The sequence below is a fragment of the Naegleria fowleri genome, assembly GCF_008403515.1.
Source record: "Naegleria fowleri strain ATCC 30894 chromosome Unknown tig30, whole genome shotgun sequence".
Taxonomy (NCBI): domain Eukaryota; phylum Heterolobosea; class Eutetramitea; order Acrasida; family Naegleriidae; genus Naegleria; species Naegleria fowleri.
The window spans coordinates 508,301-525,165 of record NW_025407962.1 but is presented as its reverse complement, the minus strand read 5'-3'; the positions used below and the strand labels follow the sequence as shown (position 1 = coordinate 525,165).

Genomic DNA, 16,865 nt, shown 5'->3' with positions numbered 1-16,865 from the left:
GCATTATCAAGAGGGCTGTCTCATGTCAGGAGGAACTAGTTGAGCCACCATTCTTTGAGGAGGTTGAATTCTTTGAGGAGGAATGATTGGCTGGGGAGGTTGTCTCATGACAGGAGGAGGACCCTGAACCACTTCAGGACGAGGTTGGATCGGTACATCACCATAAAAACCACCATGCGCTCGAGCAAGATGTCGATAAGTATCATCCTCTGTTTTAAAGCATGCGCAACATATCCAACAAAAATGTGCACCACAGGTACAGGTCATGTGATTGCAACCAGCAGATTTCTCTACTGGTTTGGAGCACTTGGGACATGGCTTTGTATGTTCTTCAATCCACTTTTTGTTTTCATCAAACTCTGCACAAGATTCCGAGTGTGATTCCTTGTCACATTTGCTGCAATATTCCAAATTGCATGAATATCAAAATGATTTGTCCTTTACAATTTTCAGTATATCATTGCAATTAGGCTTTGTAAGTACTTTTCTAATGATCGCATACATATTGAGTCAAACTGAGAACTGTCTACCAATAATAATTGAATTTCTGGCATGGTCAAGGGTTCGCTGCATACAGGATAGTCATAACTGTGATTTTGAATTTTGAATTTAAGGCATGGTTGGCATACTTTATGTCCACAACGAATCATCATGTATGGATATGTGATGTTCTCCATGCAAATCGAGCATTCTTCCATAAGATTGCTCTGACGATCAAGTCCTAATACTGTTTGTTCATATTTTTCAGTTATTTCTCGAATTTCAATTTTGAATTTTTCAATTTCAGAGTCTGTAGAATTGATCGTTATTGATCTTGTAAGAAAACTAAAAGTAATATCTCCCTTATATCTCTGCTGTAATTCTTTAAATGTTTCTCCTACAATAGATTTCACATATTTAAGAGGAATGGTGTGATACTTTGATCTATCTCCAATTATGAACATCATTTTCTGTCTTGCTCTTTCAGTATTAATTTTCTTACCATAAATGAAAACTGTCTTTTCTCTGCTGTCCAAAGAAAATTTCACTCGTTCTTCCACTTCGATGATTTCAAACTTTTTTCTATGATTTTGAGCAAAATTGAATGTTTTAAAGTCAAGTTTCACCTGTTGTGGCAGTAAAAGTTTTTCAGCCATAATTTTCGCTTGTTTTAGGGAGTTGTGATTGGTTGCTCTTATTTTGAATATTTTCTTATTGTTTCCATGATTGTGTTTTCTTCCCAAATCTTTGATCTGAACTTCACATTCTGAATTAGAGGAAATCTTTTCGATCAGACGATCAATTTCGCTTTTCAGACAAGCCACCGTGTAAATATTAGCCGGAAATTGAAAACTTTCACTGAGTTGATGTTTCATCCATAGATAACCATTTAAGAATGGAGTACCATCAAGTTCTTCAACGACTTGTGAAGCAATTTGATATTCTCTAAATTTGATAAATCCGCCGAGTTGATAAGGGATACCATTTGGATTACATTCAATGAAATCCACAACTCCATACTGTCTCATCTTAGATAAAAGGCAAGCTAAGGTCGTTTCAATTGTGTCCTCTTCCACGTATCTTTGGATCTTAACAGAATTAAAATAGATTTTATCCTTCTCCAGTGCCTGTTTGACAGACATCTCATCCAATGTGGTATCCAAGTTTTTGATGCTTAATATAATTTCAGAATCATTTTTTGTATACGACAATGCAATCCCAGAGACGCCCAATCTTCTTTTTAAGCAGTCGAAAATGTGTGTTGCTTTTTTCCGGATATCAACTTCTCTATTGAGATAAATCTTGATTTGCAATTTCCATCACCACTTCCAAGCAAGCATTTGAAACGAATCATACTATTGGACGTAAGTGATTCCCTTCATATATAACTTATCGGCTCTCACCAACTCTGAAAAGAGAACAAAATCAGGGGATGATTCATTCAAATAATGGCTCCGAACTTGATTGCTTTGTAATAAAATAAATAAACAAAATCATTTTCTCCCTTAAAATTCGTCTTGATTTTTTCGGAATCAGTACGAAAATGTGGAATTTACTGATTTTGCGACTGGCTTTTTTTCTGACTGAATTCGAATGCAAGTTTGCTCACTAATTTCATTAAAAATACGAAATTTCGAGTGCTCGGGTTGTTACTCGAAGTAACCTTCTTGGTGTTCATGAAGTTGTTGTTGTGGTTGTGGTTGTTGTTGGAACTGATACTGCTACTGCTACTGTTACAACTGATACTACTACTGCTGCTATTACTACTAGAATGATGACCCATGGGTGGTTGAGAGTGGGCTGTTCTTTCAAAAGTGGATCGAATCCAAGAGATTCGTTTCATGACATCCGTATATTTGAAATCTGCTGCAATTTTCATGGCCTTGATTGAAAGGTGATTCTCCTCACACCACTGTTCCTTCTCGGGGCTACTCCTCTTCCTGAGCTTCTTCTTCTTCTTATCTTGAATACGCATATATTCTGATAATAGGTGATACAAGGTGAATAAATCTCCACGCTCATTCCAATGCTTCCAAGTTGCATCGTTGGATGATGGATTCTGTTTTTTCACAAAGACAAAATCACTCTCACTCAACATGGAGATCACCATGGCCATTTCTTTCTCAATGTTCAATTTTAGAGATTCAATCATCATTCGTGAATGAGAAGGTTCTAACTGTGGTTCAGAAGCAATTTTACCTTCTTTGGTAATCGATAGGGTGGAAGAAGAATTCATAAAATATGATTCATTCATGTCCTGTCCTTTCGAATGTGAACACTCAACAAAACCAAATCGATGTAAACGATTCAATTCTCTTTGAATGACGTCCTTTGAGGGTTTTTCAATGAGTTCAAAGTTTTGTAAATCATTCACTCCACTCGATAGAATTTGTAAAATGGAATTTCCCAAATGAGATCGAGACATTTCTGGTTCTGTGAAAAGTTTCATTTGATAATAATCACTTTTTGAATATAAACGATAACAAACTCCATAATTACATCGACCTGCACGACCTTTTCTTTGAATGGCACTACTTTGACTAATTGGAGATATTTTAAGAATACTCATATCCTTTTCGTGATCATAAATTCGTTCCTTCACCACTCCTGAATCAATGACAATTCTCACTCCATGAATGGTTATGGCTGTTTCTGCAACATTGGTCGAAAAAATGATTTTTCTTTTTTCATTGGTCGTTTCAAATACAGCTTGTATATCGTTGTCATTCATCTTTCCATGGAGTGGAAGAATGACACATGGATGATCCTTTGATTTTGATAGGATGAACTGTCTTGTTTTTTTGCAACACTTGTCAATTTCTTCACGACTTGCTAAAAATACTAAAATATCTCCTTCATGTCGATTATTGAGAACAATGTCTGACACCAAGTCAACAACTGCTTGTTCATAATTTTTAGGTCTGTGTGATTGATAGAATTCAAGCACAGGATACAATTCACATGTCAATTTCACCACTGGACACTTTTCGAAAAAAGTTCCACTTGAAGAGTCGCAGAGCTTAAAATCACTTTCAAAGGTCTCTGTAAAAGTTTTCTCTTTTTTACACATAGTTTCAATAAGGATATTAAAATATCGGTGTAAGTGGATCGTTCATGGATTTCATCTATCATCACGACTTCATACGAACTAAGAAGAGAATCTTTCTGATATTCATTGAGTAGAATTCGATCCGTTACGAATACAATGCTACTCATCGAGTGAGACGTCCACTTGGAGGAGATGTGTTTGTTTGTTTTGTTCACAGGACTTGTTTGATATCCAATCCAAACATCCTTTCGAGAGTGGTGGTAAGATTGTTCTTGTTGTGGAATATTCCTTATATGGGTTGTGGTGTGGTGATCAATCATCGTGGGATTCATCTCTTCAGACACTCGTTGAGCCAAACTGAATGCACTCACTTTTCTAGGTTGAGTACAAACAATGTTAGTATATCCTGCTTCATAGAGGTATTGAGGAATTTGAGTAGATTTTCCAGTGGCAGTCGAACAAGAGCAAATAATGACATCATTCTGTTCAAGTTGTTGCAAAATTTCATGTCTTTTGGAATAAATTGGAAGTGCATGAATCAATACTCGATATTCTTCTTTGTCAAATTTTTCTTTCAAGGTGTTGAGATTGGTCTGTGAGAGATGATGAATCATGGATTCAAGTTTTTTCATTTCCAATTCGAAACTTTTTCGAAATCCAATCAGTAATTCAATTTCTGAATTCACCTTTTTCAAATGATCACAGGTTTCTTCACAGAGCATTTGATATTTTTCTTCCCGTTTATCACATTCTTGTTGTTTCAATAGTGAAAGGACTCGATTTTTGGTTTCACTGACAAGTTGCAACATTTTGACTTGTCCATCATGATGTATCAATGACATGTCTCGTCCAGAAGCAGTTAATTGATTCAATGAGGAGGCACAGGAAGAGGAGAAGGAGGTACAAGTGGTGGTTTTAAACTCCTCTTGTGAACCATGTTTGTTGTTGTCAGTAGTTGTGTGGTTGTTGGTGGACGTGTGGTTGATTATTGTTGTTTCGTTGACGTGATGAATGTAGTCATGCGCATCGACTTGCGAAAACGCTGAAGATGGACATTGTTTGTTATTCTTCTTCTTCTTCTTCTTCTTCTTATTAAAACGTGTGGAAGATCTTCCATGAACACTTTTGGTTGAGTCTTTGTTTTGGGAGTTTGCATGCATGTTTTTATCATCAGCAATATCCTTCTTCTTGTCAAGATGGAGAGGAGGATTGGCACGATGGTCCATCTGAACGGTCATCGGTTGCTTCTTCTTGTTGGGACGTTTGCGCCTTTTCTTTTGTGCAACAACATCTTTGTTTGAAGAAGGAGAAGCATTGGGTGTTGTTGTAGTGGCTTGAATCATGGTGATGGGTTGGATTGAGCTCAATGCTTGTGTTGAATCATCTTCTTGAATGAAATTATTGACCTGTGGTGGTGATAGGTTAGTATGAGAAAACGACGGTGGTGAGAAGTACTCATGGATGGTGGCATGGTTGTCGATGGACGTGTTTTTTTGTGCTGATTTGAGACTTCCCAACTTTCCAGAATCATCATGACAACCACATCCACATCGTTACAACATGTTGATGACAACAGCATGAATTCTTGTGTGAGGTTCATGTTTACTATCAGGGTGAGACAGAAAAGATTTTTACTACAGTTCGGTGTTAAATTAAACATCGGAAAAGTCTAGACTGAATAAAACATACGAAACGACAACAACAACCATACTCGAATTACTTGTCTTTTTCTTCTAAATTAATGTTTGAACCAAACTTTGCATAGAGATTGGCTTTCAATTCCTTCATCTTGGTTTCAATTTCTTTATGTTCTCTTTGTTTCTCTTTCAAATCTCTTTTTACTTGTTCTTTCCGAGCTTCTAACAGTTTTTCGGCCTGATCACTCGTTACTTCTACAAACAATTCTCCCACCACATAACTAATATTATCAGAAATGAAAATTTCATCAGAAGCATCATTCAATTTGTTCATTTCTTCTTTTAAATCGGAAATCTCCTTTTCCAATTCATTGAATCGTATGATGATTCTACTGAATGTATTAATCTTCTTTTGATCCTCCCAGGTGACTTGATAAGTGTTGTCTTCTTGTGTTGATGATGGAGAGGCTTGTTTTTTCATTTTTTGTTGTTGTATTTCATAGTGCAATTTCTCGAGGATTTATTTGCTTGAATGTTTTTGTCATCGACTCATATGCAAAGATGAAATCAAGGATGGTTGAGGCTCAATTCAACCATTTATTTCAACTGCAATTGAACGATGTGGTGGTTGGTTGTGAATTTAATAAAGGACATCAAATCAAACTCAATTGAATCAAACTCAACGGTTGAGTACTGAATCTACTTTTGAAAATATTTGCTGTCAATCCCATGATCGCAAGCACGAGCACCACAACAAGAGATAAATTGAATTCTCCAATAAGAAATCATCCAATTAATCATCATGAAATATTCAATCTTGAATCCCTATCATCTTCCGAAATATATTTCTCAATGAGTTGCAACAAGGCATGAGAATCCAATTTTCCCAAATCCGAAATGTTCATATTTTGAGTGATTAAATTTAAAATATTAAATAAATTATTTTCAACGTGATTGTAAAATTCTTGTTCTGCCTGTTCTCTCTCCTTCTTGGAATAAATTTCTTTTTGTATCATTTTCAAAAGTAATTCTTCATCTCCTTCAAATTTATAAAAATCAAGAGAGTTTGGAATTGACATTTTATATAAATGGTATTTTTACGAATTTGGTTCAATTTCACAACAAATTCCGAGTGGTGTTTTCAATCATTCAACTATAATTGAGTATTGAAAATGTAATTACCAAACCCTAGTAAGTAGCCTTATCCGAACAGGGGTTTCAATTTTTTTTAATTTCCAAATCAAAAAATTACAATCTTCATCCTCCTAAAAGCCTTCTCCTTTTACTCTCAAAGGCTTTGACTCGCTTCAACCACATTCATATTTGAATTATTAATCAACAAAGATTCCTCTTTTTAAAAAACATAATGTTTGGTCGATTCTCCCGATGGTATCTGAACATGTTAGAGACGAGACCCATTCTCACCAAATCCATCTCCTCGTCCATACTGGTCGGATTGGGAGATGTACTCACTCAAACCCTCGAACACAACCACCAGCATCATCATCCTTCTTCTTCTTCATCATCATCCACAACAGGTTTCACCTTGGATTGGGTGAGAACATTGAAAATGGCCAGTTTTGGTATCATTATGATTGGGCCAACTCTTCACTTGTGGTACAAATTCTTGGATCGTTTTGTGGCTAAAAAGTATCCTGTCGGATATGTTCTCTCCAACACGGAAAGAACTCTCAATGCAGCAAGACAAATGCTGGTGGATCAAACATTATTTGCTCCTTTTGCCTTATTTCAGTTTTTAGCTTATATGGGTGCTATTGAAGGTAAAAGCTTTGATTCCATTGCTGAAAAGATGAAACATGATATGTGGCCAACATTGGTGGTAAATTGGTATATTTGGCCAGCTGCTCAAATGTTGAATTTCACTTTGGTACCGTTGCAATATAGAGTATTGTTTGTGAATAGCGTTGCAATCTTATGGAATGCTTATTTGAGTCATGTACAGCATAAAGATTTAGAGAAATAGAGATTCCAAATCATCACTTCTTCAACTGAATCTCCAATACAGTCTGTTCAATGGAACTTGCAGGAATAACATGAAGAAGTTTTGGAGTTAGCAAAGGACTTGCACAGGAATTTAAGAATAGGAAGGCTTTTATTGATCAATCCATGGGGAAATGTTACGATTCGTGGTAGACACTCTGGTCTTTTTAGAGGAACAACTTTTAGGCAAGCGAATGAGAATTTCAGTATTACCCTTGTTGGTACTGGAATGAACAGAGTGTTGTTGTTGATGATTTGTTTTTCAGGACTTTTTCTTTCTTTCAACTCTTCTTGTTGGTCGCCAAACCTACGTTTTACAATCATGTGCATGATTGCATCTTATGTTATTGTGGACTTTGTGGTCTGTTGCCATGTGGAACAGTTTTTGTCTTCTCTCTTCGAAATTATGACATCTCGAATACCTCGTGGTATATTGCATAAAATGGATACACAGTTTCAAAAGAGTGATTAAAATGAAGGTTTGAGAGATGAATCATCATTCGAATATGTAAAATTAATAAATATTATATTTATTAATGAACATTATTTTACTAGACTTTACAGAATTCAACACACTAGTTAATCTTAATCAACATGTCAATAATCTTAGTGAGAGTTCTCATAGCCGTCTGAGAGAGAGTTGGACTTAGGTTCGAATGCAACACACGTGGTGGTTCCTTCTCAGCAATGACAAATAATCTTTCCAGTAACAATTGTTTGGATTCACTCGTGTTACAAAATGGATATAAATCATAGGCATATTTGATTGCCATTTCTCGAACATTGGAATTATCATGCAACAGAGAATCCAAATAGAATGGAATAATTTTAGAGTATTGTTTAGAATCATGTTGTAATACTCTTACAAGTAATTGATATGCAATTTCCATAACTTGTCGATTGTTCTTAGCTTGAATGGAAAGATCTAATAATTGTGGAACGAAATGAATAATGACACCAGGTTCATATTGAGAAATGCTATCAATTTCTGCCAATGTATCCATAAGTGTTCTGTTTTTAGTTTTCAATTGAGAAGCATTGTAGTGAACATTTGAAGAATATTCTGCAAAGAATATTGGATGAGATGATGTTGAATGATCCTCTCTGTTGTTGGTAGTGTTGACAGTAGTGGTGGGGATACTGCTGCTGGTGTTGACAGTAGTGGTGATTATATTAGGCATGTGTCGACTCAGTTGTTGGTAGTGATGATCATGATCATGATTCAAAAAGGTTAAATGAGAAGCAAATAGACCACCACTGTGATGATGAAGTGAAGAGGAATCAAAACTACTACTACTACTACTAGTTAAGAATTGTGTATAATGCAATCTCAATCTCATTTCAAATATTTCTTCATCACTCAAAGGTAACATGGTAAAATGTTTCTTATTCACAAGAAGTAGTGCATGAGTGTCAGTTCCATGTCGTACACTTGAATAATGAGTTGTTGTTGTTGTATTCCTAGTATTCATCGTGTTATTCGTCATAGTAATGCTATTCATAGTATTATTAATAGTATTCCTATCACCATCAGCACCACCAGTTGCAACAAGAACACCACTCAATGACTCCTGATGATATTCTATTGTTGGTGCAATCTCTCGTAAAGCGCTCAATTGTTGAATAATGGAGAGTAAAAGTTTGATTTTAGATATTTCTGGAAATATTTCTTGAACCTTACTGAATACATCTTTCTGTGAAAGTAAAAAGTTCAATTGTTCCACCACGGGTTGCATCGTTTGGCTCTTTGATTCATCCATCAAATATAAAATATAATTGCAAATAAAATCAATGAATTTTGAAACAAATTCAACATGGGTATGTTGATCATTTCGAGCAACAAGAAGTGATTGATTTAAAATCACAAAATAAACATCTAACACTTCATCTAAAAGAATTTCTCTAAAATTGAAAATGTGAGGTCTCAATGCATCTAAAATCGCAAGGATTTGAGTACTAATTCGAAGCACTGGTTTCATTTCTTCTTGACTTGAATTTGATGTGAAATTCGTTTCAATCAATGCGAGAATATTATCTAAATATCGAATCACTAGATAAGGATATAGAAATGCAATTTGTCTGAAGATTGAAAATGCAAAATTAGATATTTCCATATTACTATCCGAATAGGAGTAAAATGATAATAAATGTCCTAATCGGTGAAGCATGGCATCTAAACTTGTAGTCATATTCTTTCTCAATACTTTGTTTGAAACTAAACAAGAGAGAATTGCATTCATTTCACTCTCAGAGATTCCTCTCCTTTGCAATTCATTTGAAATTTGTGTTGGGAAACAACAGTACATCCATCGCAAGAGACTCTTTGTTTTTGGTTGTAATCCATACTTGTCCAGAATGAAATGGACAAATAAATCTCCAACACGATCACTTTGACTGGACATGAGATCGAGGAATAAACTCAAGTAATCGGAATATGGATTTTGACTGAGCATGGTCAATAGAACCACATCATAGGTGTTTTCATTTCTGAAGAATGAAGGAATGTGAGTGGTGGTGCTAGTGGTGCTAGTGGTCAGAGTGGTCAGAGTGTTGGTGTTGGTGTTGGTGGTACAAGTGCTAGTGGTCCAACATTTGGTATTGTCATTGGATTGTGGATATTTCAATGATGATGATGAATCGAGTGGTGGTTCTTCTTCTACTAGTAACAGTTGAGGTTGTTGTTGTGAGAAGGAGCATCTGAAGAGTTGTTCCATCAAATCCAACACACAATAAATCACCAATGAATAAATTTCAGAATTCAACACAATGGGTAATTTGAGTCGACTGTTGGTGTAAATGTCATCATTGACTTGAACGGTGGATCGATAGGCCTGTACGAAACTCAACAAGGATTGTGAAAAGAGAGGAATTTCATGCTGTTGTTCCAACAATGAATTCGTTTGATGAGAGAATGGAATTGATTGATTTTCTTTGAATAAATTGTAAACCTTCTCCAAAATGTTTGTTAATTCTCTTCTCGAACTATAATGAATCATTGAACTCATCAAACAGGTCGATAAATAATTTCTAGTCTCAACATGTTCACCTCTCACAAATACCAATGAACTAGTCACATCATCAAATATGGATGGATCTTTTTGAGAAATACAATCCAATACAAGTCCACTCAATAAATTGAGTTGCATTGAATCGATGGGTAGAGTGTTCACACTGCCATCATCATGATTGTGAGTTGCTGCTGCTGCTGTTGCTCCATTCTGACCGATCAGAAGGTTTTGTCTTGTTGTTCTCTCATGAATGATATTTGAAAATATTCTCAATAATCTTTTCATTCCATTCTTGTTATTGTTGATCCAACTAGTATTTCTTGTAGTAATAGAAGTGGTAGTAATAGAAGTGGTAGTAATAGAAGTGGTAGTAGTAGAAGTGGTAGTAGTAGAAGTGTTGGTGGTCGTAGTGATCGATCGATGATTAGGAATGAAATTTTCGTCTTGTGCAATATAATTAATCACAAATTCAGTGACTGAAGATCCCAAATCCAATAATCGACACAAGAATAATGTCATTGTGGAAAGAGTGCGTTCGTTATCATCATTTTCATCATCATTTGGTCGATTCCAATTCTCGTCAAAGGCATTGAAATTCTTATTCATTTCTTGACAGTACTGATAGAGAGAAATATCATTCCTATTTGAATTTTCCATCACAAATTGTGTCAATAATTGATTGTCAATGTAAATATCCAATGAGACTGGAAACAGAATGTGAGTATATGAATAAATAATAGAATGTAGTATGGAAGTCGTTGATAGATTCTCATCATTCTCCATTGCAAATCGTTCTCGACATAAAAGGATGATATTCAAAAGATTCTCCCTTCCACTATCATTGAGAAGTGAATAGTTCAATGAAAGAGTCAATACACAAAACAATACAAAGCCATAGGGTGCATGTGGTTGCAACTTTTCATTCATGCATGAATCATCTTCCACCAAATACAATAAAATCTCTTCGGTCAATGAAGACAACAAGTGAATATGATCATTTCGAGAGTCATCCTCCACATTCTCAACACAATTCACAAAATTCAATACAAAAGTGATCATTTCTTCTCTTTCTTGATTTGGATGAATAATATCTCGTAAATGATTCGAATAAAGGAATGATTTGGTAGCCTCATCAGAGTATCCTCTAATTTGTTCAATACTCATCTCATCCTCTTGGGTGAGCATTGAATTTTGTACCTTTTCCACTTGTTCCATATTGGCATAGGCATCAAAATCATCATCCTCTTCTTGAGAATACTCTCTCATGGATGAATTTTCAATACCTAATACTTGATAGTACGATTGAATGCATTTCAAAAGTTTCTGTTGCACATGATGATAATCCTTATTTTTGTTTGCATAGATGGACATTTGTAAGAAATTTTCAATATTCATTAAAAATGAATGAATCGTAGTACAAGTGGTGGTGGTGGTAGTACGAGTGGTGGTGGTGGTGGTATTGGTATTGGTGGTATTAGTGGTGATGGTACTACTACTTGTAGTAGTACTATCGAAAGTAGTAGTCGTAGGAATAGCAGTATTAAGAGCAGTAGTAGTTCCAATCGAGGATTGCAATCTCTTGAATGCTTCCAATAGATCATCTTGAGAACATTTGGAGAATCTTTCATAAATACATCCCATCGCATAATCCGTGAGAATGTATTCACTCTCTAATAATTGTAATAAATCTTCATTGGGTAATACCTGAACACTAATGTCTACAAGATTACATAAATTAGAAACAATCCATTTGAAAGCCAACTCTCTAGAGATCAGAGGATATTTTCTTTCAGGTGTTAATATTGGCACATAATAGGCATGTTGAGAGAATAAAGTCATGATATTCTCCCATTCTTGAATGTATTGAATATTCGTCGTTGTATTATTTCTCGAGTAAATGATGGATAAGAATGAAATGAGTCCTTCTAAAAATAATAATCTCATTCGTAATGGTGTGCCATGTTGTACATTAGCTTCGTTAACAGAATCATTCTTTCTTTCAAAGATGCTTTGATTATTATAATCACTTTGATAAATGATGATGATAGGAGGTTCTTCTTGTTCTCTATTGAAATATTCTTGATGTTCTTTTGAAGATTTTAAATATTCTTGATGTTCTCTGATCCATTCAAATCCATGATAAAAAATTTCTTGTGTTTTTTCGCTGATATTTCTATAATTGGTTGAGAAGAGTTTTTCGCTAAAGTAGGTGCGTTGAGTTAAGAGATTGGAGAGAATGTATGAAATTTCAATACAAGGTGCAATGTCGTTACTGTAAATAAAATCTGTGAAAGTGCTCACAAATTTGATATCTGTTTCTAATAGAATTAATTTGCTAAATGTTTCCCAAATGATTTTGTGACATTTTGAAAAGTATGTCAATGAACGAATTTCATCAATCCAATCAAATTCAATATTCCATTGAGTGTCATTTGGAGACATAAATAATTTCTTGAGAGAGAATTGAGCTAATTTTCTTTCAGTCACATCTTCATGAGCCAACTTTCTTAAAAAGAAATAGAAAACCTCCAAACTATCATTTTCAGAAGAACCTTTCAAATAATATCTCAGTCGATCAATGATTTGATGAATCAAGACTTGTTGTGAAATGTGAGGTTGACCAGAAGAAGAAGTAGTACTACCAGTGCCACTAGTAGTACCATCGCTAAGAGTACCCATATGACCACTTGTATGACCACCAATACTACCAATACTACCAATAATACCACTCATATGACTACTCATACCACCACTTGTATGACCACCATGATAGCTTTGATTCTTTCTTTTAAAAATTGACATGAGATATTCACACAACACATTTGGTGGAAGTACATGAATGGTACAAATGGCATCTTCTTGACTCATTTGAATAATTCCATCAATCCAATTCAAAGCATGAGATGGTGAAGGTTCTCTTTGAATCATTTGCATCAAGAAATCAGGTTGTCGACATGCTCTCAATGATCTTCCCAATTGATATTCACTATCATATCTTCGTAGTTCTCTTTGAAGTGAAATTGGCATGACTCTTCTTTCTCTTGAACCAAGTTGAGCCTTCTCATGAATCATAAATGTATCCATCCATGTCTGTACTGAATCATTTTCAAATCGTTTAGGTTCAATCGAACGATCGTTTTGAATTTGAATAATCTTTCGAATATGTCTTTCAATACAATCTCTTTCTTCTCTCTGTAATTGCTCACTTTCCACTTCATATTCCATTAATGGTAATTGATTTTTTAACATGTATTCTAGAATGGTTCGAAATGTAGGATATGGAGTGTTCACATTCAATGCATATTCAGCCAATGTATTTGGATTGAGTGCAATGATCATAACACCAACGATAATTGCATTCCAATACCACATTCTCAATACAATTTCATCTCGGAAAGGTATCTTTTCATCCATCACTTGTGGTAATGCATTAAATTTACATAAATCTAACAAATTTTGAATGACATCAAAGGTAGAGACTGGAAGGCAATGTTTTAAGAGAATGGGTGATATTGTGAGTGGTTGTTGTAGAGAGAGGTGTTGTTGTTGTTGTTGAGAAACATGTTTTCCCATCATCATGGATGTAGTTGTCATTGTTGGTAATTGTTGAGAGACTTGTTGTAACTGCTGTTGTTGAGAGACTTGTTGTTGTTGCTTGAGAGAAATTAATCGATTTCTCAACTTGGCAGCTCGGAACACACAACTCTGTACAACAAAAATAGCATCTGCATATTTGAGTAAATTATCATAGAGAGCCATTTGTTGAACATGAATGGTGGTCATTTCTTCACATGGTAATTCATCTAACCAATATCGTACTTGTTCAAATGCAGCTGTTGGATTGGGTGGAACTTCTCCCAATACACTTTGTAGAACGTTAGCATCACTAAAGGATTGATAATCAAAGAAAAGAAAACCTCTCACATAATTAAAATATTCTTCTTGACGATTGGAAAGTTCTGGTAAGTATTGAGGTAATACATTTTTACACCATTCAATGGCTTCTTTTTGGATGATTGCAATTTTGAATCTCAAATCTTGATCTTCAATTTCTTTAGAGGTGTGTAACATGACAATGGTAATGACAATGGTTCGTACCAATTCAAATAAACTATTAATCCATCGTTTACGTGTGGTAAATGGCTGTTGTTTCATTTGTTCTCTAGGAGAGAATAAACTCGCACACAAATCTACAAAATCAAAGGGAGAAGAAGAGGCAGTGCTAGTGGTGGTGGTAGAGGTGGTGCTAGTGGTGGCAGAGGCACTTGGAACATTGTGTGAGAGATTTGCTGATGAGGTTGCTGATGATGTGGTGGTTGATGATGAAGTGGTAGTGGTGATGGTGATGGCAGTGGTTGTTGTTGTTGTATAACAATGTTTGATAATCTTTCGAGTCAATAATTTAAAACTCTTAAAATACTCAGCATCACCTGCTGCAGCAACCATTTCTTGTAATGTATATCCTAATTGTCGTTCTCTATAAGAAGGAATGGCTTTGAATATACTTAATAAATTCTTGAATGTGTTACTACTCTTATGATGTGGTTGAGCTTCAATATTCAAAAATTTTCTTAGAGCCAATACTGGATATCCAATATTGTTTTTCACAATTCCACAGACAGCATCGACTTGAGTTGAAATATTTGCTGGTTTCAATTTCATATTTACAATACTTTCAAATGCAAATCGATCACCTTCATTATACAAGTCAGGAACATCTTCTCGAATATAAAGAGTCATTCTTTGAAGTAATTCTTTTGCATACTTGACGACAATGACATTGGAACTACTAAGCCATGACTCCATCGATCGTGCTGCATAACTTCTCACTTCTCTCACTTTCAAACAGTAAATACAAAATCTAATGATATTTTCAATTCTCTTTTTTGAGGTATTATTTCTAAATTGATCTACAAATGAAACAACAATTTCCTTCACTCTTGAAAGTGTATAAGGGTCATTGTATCGACATGGCACAGATTGAGCTTCAATGTCATTGAGAACTGGAGATGAATCTAAATCTCGAATACCAGTTAATATGGAATCTACAAAATCTTTTGCATATTCGTATTCACACCAAATTCGATCCTCTAAGCTATCATTGAGGAGAGCACAAATTAAATCTAAACTCCATTCACTCACACCTGTTACAAGATGATGAGATTTTTGAGTGGATTTTGGAGAGATATCTTGAATCAATGTTGCACCACTAGTACCACCACCACCACTCATACTATTGCTAGTATAACCACTGAGCTGTACAGCCATTTCACCAGCATTCTGAACTGTGAATGGGTCAATTCCATGATAAAGTTTGTATAAAATATCACAACATAACAAACATAAATAAGTTCCCTTTTTCATCACTGCAGTATTCACAGAAGTGTTTTGAGCTGAAGTGCCTGTAGAAGTTCCTGATGCTGAAACAACAGAACCACCACCACTAATAGTACCACCACCAGTCATAGTAGTACTACTACTACTCGTCGTAGTGGATGATGATGGGTTCTGAGGAGTACTCGCTGCTCCAAAATGTTTGTTTGTCAAGAATAAATAACCCAAAAGTCTTTGTTTGATTTCTTCAGTGTTGAATACTTCAACATGTTTCTTAGCGAGATAGGAAATGCTCACATAGATATATCTCAAATCATTTTGTTGTTGTTGCTGTTGAGAAGATTGAAAAAGTAAATACATTTGATCAAAGCATGCTGCCAAGAGCATTTCCTTATTTTTGTGATTGTTTAAATTGTGATATTCCAAAACTTGAGTAACAATATCTTCACAATCTGTTATTGAAAATAATAATATTGAAGAGTAATATATTTTGATATGGTAATAGGATCATAAATTATTAAAAAAAATACAGATGAACATCATCATTGAAATATTATTTTTTGTTTCTTGTGAATATACTATAATGAACACATAAACATACCATTCACAACTTTGAGTGCTCTTCTTCTATCATCATTATTTGCTAATTGTACTAGATTCACATATTTTGTAACGGTACTATTAAAAAAGTTCATTGCGTTTTGAATTGAAAATGCTCCGTTTGTAGTATTTGATTGTGTCATCATTGGATAACCTCCTGACTGTAATGAAGAATCACTCGATCGTGAAACCATACCATGAGAACTTCCAGTGGATCCCGGAGCAACATAAAAAGTATTATATTGTTGTACGGATTGTTGAAGAAAAGGATTGGAAACTCCTGATGGTGGTAAATTTACTCCTAAATGTTGTTGTGGGTGGTGTTGTTGATCAAATGAGTTTACTTGTTGTTGTTGTGGATGGGTTGGTGGTAATAAATTACTAGTTCTTGGTTGAATATTTGGATAGGATGGTGGTATTTGATTAGGTGGTATTTGTGGATTGATCAATGTGGGATTAGGTATTATTTGTTGTGTTTGTTGAGGGGTAGATCCCAGCGGTATCATACCCTCTGTTCTTCTTGTTCCCGATGATGATGATGAAGTGGGAGGGAAGTGTTGATCCGAGTGAGACTTTTTCATTTTTTTTTGATGATTGCCTTCGGTGTGCTCGAGCATTATTTTATGTTCTCGTCATATATGATTCATATTGACTCGACTCTCGTCGACGGAGCGTATGAACGTTCATTAGACAGTGAATCAAATTCGATTGCAGTGGTGGTTGGTCCGTTTGCAAGAATTACTCAAAGCTCTGGTC

At 35.1% G+C, this 16,865-nt stretch overlaps 5 protein-coding genes across 5 annotated transcripts; 1 reads left to right on the top strand and 4 right to left on the bottom strand.

Annotated features, from left to right (window-relative positions):
• Positions 1-6: 6 nt before the first annotated feature.
• On the bottom strand, positions 7-1,622 carry FDP41_002820 (uncharacterized protein; the record flags this gene model as incomplete). The annotated part of the gene is made up of 2 exons (XM_044706057.1): positions 7-397; positions 484-1,622. 2 exons carry the CDS (start codon positions 1,620-1,622, stop codon positions 7-9), a joined length of 1,530 nt encoding a protein of 509 aa, XP_044563018.1.
• A 410-nt stretch (positions 1,623-2,032) lies between these two features.
• Positions 2,033-4,872, bottom strand: FDP41_002819 (uncharacterized protein; the record flags this gene model as incomplete). Its single annotated transcript, XM_044706055.1, has 2 exons — positions 2,033-3,401; positions 3,458-4,872. The coding sequence occupies 2 exons, from the start codon at positions 4,870-4,872 to the stop codon at positions 2,033-2,035; spliced, it is 2,784 nt and encodes a 927-aa protein (XP_044563017.1).
• Positions 4,873-5,245: 373 nt separating this feature from the next.
• FDP41_002818 (uncharacterized protein) lies at positions 5,246-5,647 on the bottom strand (the record flags this gene model as incomplete). Its single annotated transcript, XM_044706054.1, has 1 exon — positions 5,246-5,647. The coding sequence occupies one exon, from the start codon at positions 5,645-5,647 to the stop codon at positions 5,246-5,248; it is 402 nt and encodes a 133-aa protein (XP_044563016.1).
• An 885-nt stretch (positions 5,648-6,532) lies between these two features.
• On the top strand, positions 6,533-7,150 carry FDP41_002817 (uncharacterized protein; the record flags this gene model as incomplete). The annotated part of the gene is made up of 1 exon (XM_044706053.1): positions 6,533-7,150. One exon carries the CDS (start codon positions 6,533-6,535, stop codon positions 7,148-7,150), a length of 618 nt encoding a protein of 205 aa, XP_044563015.1.
• A 592-nt stretch (positions 7,151-7,742) lies between these two features.
• Positions 7,743-16,690, bottom strand: FDP41_002816 (uncharacterized protein; the record flags this gene model as incomplete). The annotated part of the gene is made up of 2 exons (XM_044706052.1): positions 7,743-15,961; positions 16,111-16,690. The coding sequence occupies 2 exons, from the start codon at positions 16,688-16,690 to the stop codon at positions 7,743-7,745; spliced, it is 8,799 nt and encodes a 2,932-aa protein (XP_044563014.1).
• Positions 16,691-16,865: the final 175 nt, after the last annotated feature.